The following is a 5,262-nucleotide window of genomic DNA, read 5'->3' on the forward strand; positions in this document are numbered from 1 at the left end:
ATCCAAGATCTCCACCTATGAGAAGATGTGGGCGTTTATGAGCAGCAGGAAGAACACAGCTCTGGTGAAGAACAACAGGGAGGGGATCCAGAGAGTCATGACCACAGACTACGCTCTCCTCATGGAGTCCACCAGCATCGAGTACATCAGTCAGAGGAACTGTAACCTCACACAGATCGGAGGCCTCATAGACTCTAAGGGCTACGGCGTAGGCACTCCTATAGGTAAAGAATCACGGACACAGGAAAAACACTTTGTGTGAATTTACCGTCCCCTATCACTTCTGAATGCTGACGTGCTAGAGGAACACGTCAAGGCTGCCCTCTCTCCCCTTTGCTGTTTTTCTACCAAGAACCCCTCGCTCATGCTGACCGCCAGTCACCAGACATGCACAAAATGCTTCACTTTATGCTGATGATGTGCTATGTAGCTCATTTGTGACCTATTTCTTTTTACCTAATGGTACTCAGATCTCTGATACTCAGATCTCATTCCTCTCTCCCCCAGGCTCCCCCTACAGAGACAAGGTGACCATCGCCATCCTGCAGCTCCAGGAAGAAGGGAAGCTCCACATGATGAAGGAGAAATGGTGGAGAGGGAACGGTTGTCCTGAGGAGGACAGTAAGGAGGCCAGCGCCTTGGGAGTGGAGAACATCGGCGGTATTTTCATAGTGCTAGCAGCCGGACTGGTTCTCTCTGTGTTCGTAGCTATCGGAGAGTTCATTTACAAATCCAGGAAAAATTTGGACATAGAGGAGGTGAGTGTGGGACAGTGTGAGTGGCATCACAAGTACTAACAGAAGAAAAGGTGCTCCAAGACTGTTATTATGGATCTTCTACATACAGTAGGTTGCTGTGGACCTTATACAGTCAGTCAGTTGCTATGAACATTATGCAATACACACAGTCAGTCAGTTGCTATGGACATTATACAATACACACAGTCAGTCAGTTGCTATGGACATTATACAATACGCACAGTCAGTCAGCTGCTATGGACATTATACAATACACACAGTCAGTTGCTATGGACATTATACAATACACACAGTCAGTCAGTTGCTATGGACATTATACAATACACACAGTCAGTCAGCTGCTATGGACATTATACAATACGCACAGTCAGTTGCTATGGACATTATACAATACACACAGTCAGTCAGCTGCTATGGACATTATACAATACGCACAGTCAGTCAGTTGCTATGGACATTATACAATACACACAGTCAGTAGCTAAGGACATTATACAATACACACAGTCAGTCAGTTGCTATGGACATTATACAACACACACAGTCAGTAGCTAAGGACATTATACAATACACACAGTCAGTCAGTTGCTATGGACATTATACAATACACACAGTCAGTCAGTTGCTATGGACATTATACAATACACACAGTCAGTAGCTAAGGACATTATACAATACACACAGTCAGTCAGTTGCTATGGACATTATACAATACACACAGTCAGTCAGTTGCTATGGACATTATACAACACATACAGTCAGTAGCTAAGGACATTATACAATACACACAGTCAGTCAGTTGCTATGGACATTATACAATACACACAGTCAGTCAGTTGCTATGGACATTATACAGTACACAGAGTTATACCGTTGTTACTGACCTTATATAGACACAGTCAGTCAGTCAGTTGCTGTGGACTTCATTCATTACAGTACACACATTCAGACTGTTATGGACTGTACACACAGTCAGTCAGTTGCTATGGACCGTACACAGAGTCAGTTGCTATGGACCGTGCACAGAGTCGGTTGCTATGGACCGTGCACAGAGACGGTTGCTATGGACCGTGCACAGAGTCGGTTGCTATGGACCGTGCACAGAGTCGGTTGCTATGGACCGTGCACAGAGTCGGTTGCTATGGACCGTGCACAGAGTCGGTTGCTATGGACCGTGCACAGAGTCGGTTGCTATGGACCGTGCACAGAGTCGGTTGCTATGGACCGTGCACAGAGTCGGTTGCTATGGACCGTGCACAGAGTCGGTTGCTATGGACCGTGCACACAGTCAGTTGCTATGGACCGTGCACACAGTCAGTTGCTATGGACCTTAAACACACAAAGTTAGTTGCTTTTATGAATGTTGTTTTGTTGTCAAAGGACAACTTGTTTCATCAGGACAACAGTTTGAATGTGTGGAACTGAAGTGCAACAATCACACACAAATTACTTTATTGTAGAGTAGGCCTAGTGTTTGACGTACTTTTGATTTAGATAAAAATGAACATTTTTATTCCTTTATTGGCACAATATCTTATTTATAACGAGAGTCGTTTGGGTTTTTAGGGAGGCACACCACTTGACTGTCTTGGCCTTGCTGTTTTTGTGTGAAAATGTATTATTTTTTGTCATTACATGATACTGTAGGTAAGTGATGAAGATATAAGGTTTCACTGGAGGTAAATACGCCCCATTACTGATCTATAACTTATTGAATACATTAATGATCTATAACTTATTGATTACATTAGTGATCTATAACTTATTGATTACATTACTGATCTATAACTTATTGATTACATTACTGATCTATAACTTGTTGATTACATTACTGATCTATAACTTATTGATTACATTACTGATCTATAACTTATTGATTACATTACTGATCTATAACTTATTGATTACATTACTGATCTATAACTTATTGATTACATTACTGATCTATAACTTATTGATTACATTTAACTAATGATTAGGTATGAGGATATCATGTTTTGCTTGCAAATGTTTGCAAATTTACATCCAGTCATTTGTACAGCATAACAGTATTGCTTCTTCTGACCAACTTTGCTTGTATTCATATAAATGAAAATATCTGTATGATTGTATGTACATGTGAGTGAGTTCCCCCCCCCCGAATCATTTATGGATGAGATGCCCCTTGAGACTTTATTCATTGAGTTGCTTTCATTGTGTATATTTTATTCTTTGCTTTTTGTATCATTTGACGTTCATGAAAATGCATGTAAAAGTTTTTGTCATGTTGGTTTTGTTTATGAACGACTAAAATGTAAAAGTTTTTGTCATGTTGGTTTTGTTTATGAACGACTAAAATGGAGAACATGACTTCTTTGCTTTGTCTTATTTATTTCTGATTCCGTTGGTTCTGTTTGGATCCTTTCTGTTCATCTGCATGCAAGGCATGAAAGCAGATCATCACACGCACGGATTTTTTGATTCTGACCCAGTTTGTATATCCATGGGTTTAGACTTTAGAGTAAAAAGGGGGAATCTCCACCAGAGGATCTGATTGTTGTTTCTGGGGGATTTTTTTTTTTTTTTACCTTTTCTTTTTTTACCTTTTATTTACCTTTTATTTAAGTTGAGAACAAATTCTTATTTTCAATGACGGCCTACCAGGAAAACAGTGGAAACAACGACAGATTTTTACCTTGTCAGCTCAGGGGATTCGATCCAGCAACCTTTCGGTTACTGGCCCACTGGCTCTAACCACTAGGCTACCTGCCACCCCAATTCATTAAAGGCCTCAGACTAGGAGTTGCTAGGATCAGTTTTGTCTTTTTTTTAGATCACATGGACAGGAGGGTTGACTCCAAGAGAGAGTTGACAACTTATGACAGCTTATGACAACCTCACAACTGTTATAACACACAGGACCATTTAGGTAGTGGGTATCGGATTGTATAAGCAGACATCTGTAACTTTTTAAATAATGTTATGTCATTGTTACAGACAGCTTTACCTTGAATTTATAAGGTGACAGAACCATGGCAGGTTCCTCGTTATAAGACACCTTCATTTGTTAAACCCAAATTACATTTTCTAGATGGTTGATCTACCAATGGTTAATTATCGTGACGCAGGAGTGCAGATCATTCAGTCAACTGTCCTCTTCCATTCCGGATACCCCACTAAGCCTCAGTAAGGCTGGAAAAAACTACAGATTTATCCTCAAATACTTTCAGGCTTTATTCGGTGACGGCACGTCGTCTCCTAACCAACCTGTGTGAGAGTAATCTCAGTAAATAATGGTATAATTATTGAGTGGATTAATGGGACTATCTCAGGCACCCGCTCTTAAGCTTCGTCCCAAATGGCGCCCTATTTCCTACATAGTGCACTACTTCCTGTTCAAAAGTAGTGCACTATATAGGGAATAAGGGTGTAATTTGGGATTCCCTTATAAACTGCTCAGTCACTGGGACCGACTGTCACATCACACAGAACGGAGAATATGAGTTCTCTCTCTCTCTCGCTCTCTCACTCACCAAAAACCTCAGGCCTTTGTGTGTGTCCTAGATTTACATAACATTGAAACTAAAGCCTGAGGACAAAGCCTATCAACGGGACATTCCTTGACTTCACAAGGAACAGCTGAAATTATAACATGCAAATCAATAACAGATCTGGAGCTGAATCAGTCTACAGTGAAATATTAGATACTATCAACTACTAAATCCTCGTCTATGAAAATACACTTGGTATAAGATACCAAAAACACATGGAAGTTTTACTCTGTTCCACTGGAACAATGCAATGACAAGACCTTGATCATTCTATCCAAAGGAACATCCATTCTATCCAAAGGAACATCCATTCTATCCAAAGGAGCATCCATTCTATCCAAAGGAACATCCATTATATCCAAAGGAACATCCATTCTATCCAAAGGAACATCCATTCTATCCAAAGGAACATCCATACTATCCAAATGAACATCCATTCTATCCCAAAGGAACATCCATTCTATCCCAAAGGAACATCCATTCTATCCAAAAATAACATCCATTCTATCCAAAAATAACATCCATTCTATCCAAAGGAACATCCATTCTATCCAATGGAACATCCAGTACCAAAGTATGATCTTTATTTTGACCAAATCATATTTTCTTTAAACAGCTGTTATGTACACTACATTACCAAAAGTATGTGGACACATGCTCATCGGACATCTAATTCCAAAATCATGGGCATTAAAATTGAGTTGGTTCCCCCCTTGGCTGCTATAACAGCCTCCACTCTTCTGGGAAGGCTTTCCACCAGATGTTGGAACATTGCTGCAGGGACTTGCTTCCATTCAGCCACAAGAGCTCGGGCACTGAAGTTGGGCAATTAGGCCTGGCTCGCAATCGCCGTTCCAATTCATCCCAAAGGTGTTCGATGGGGTTGAGTTCAGGGCTCTGTGCAGACCAGTCAAGTTCTTCCACACCAATCTCGACAAACCATTTCTGTATGGACCTCGCTTTATGCACTGGGG

The 5,262-nt window shown here is 40.8% G+C and overlaps 1 protein-coding gene across 1 annotated transcript in view; it reads left to right on the plus strand.

Moving 5' to 3' along the window:
• Window positions 1–3,107, plus strand: part of LOC129843361 (glutamate receptor ionotropic, kainate 1) — a 173,198-nt gene extending 170,091 nt beyond the window's left edge. The window contains exons 15-16 of the mRNA XM_055912060.1: window positions 1–224; window positions 508–3,107. The exon at window positions 1–224 is cut by the window's left edge and continues 2 nt beyond it. Of these exons, the coding sequence (XP_055768035.1) occupies window positions 1–224; window positions 508–797 (514 nt within the window). The 3' untranslated portion in view covers window positions 798–3,107. The remainder of the gene's footprint in view (window positions 225–507) is intronic.
• Window positions 3,108–5,262: the final 2,155 nt, after the last annotated feature.

This window comes from Salvelinus fontinalis, unplaced genomic scaffold, assembly GCF_029448725.1.
Source record: "Salvelinus fontinalis isolate EN_2023a unplaced genomic scaffold, ASM2944872v1 scaffold_0126, whole genome shotgun sequence".
In the NCBI taxonomy this organism is placed as follows: Eukaryota; Metazoa; Chordata; class Actinopteri; order Salmoniformes; family Salmonidae; genus Salvelinus; species Salvelinus fontinalis.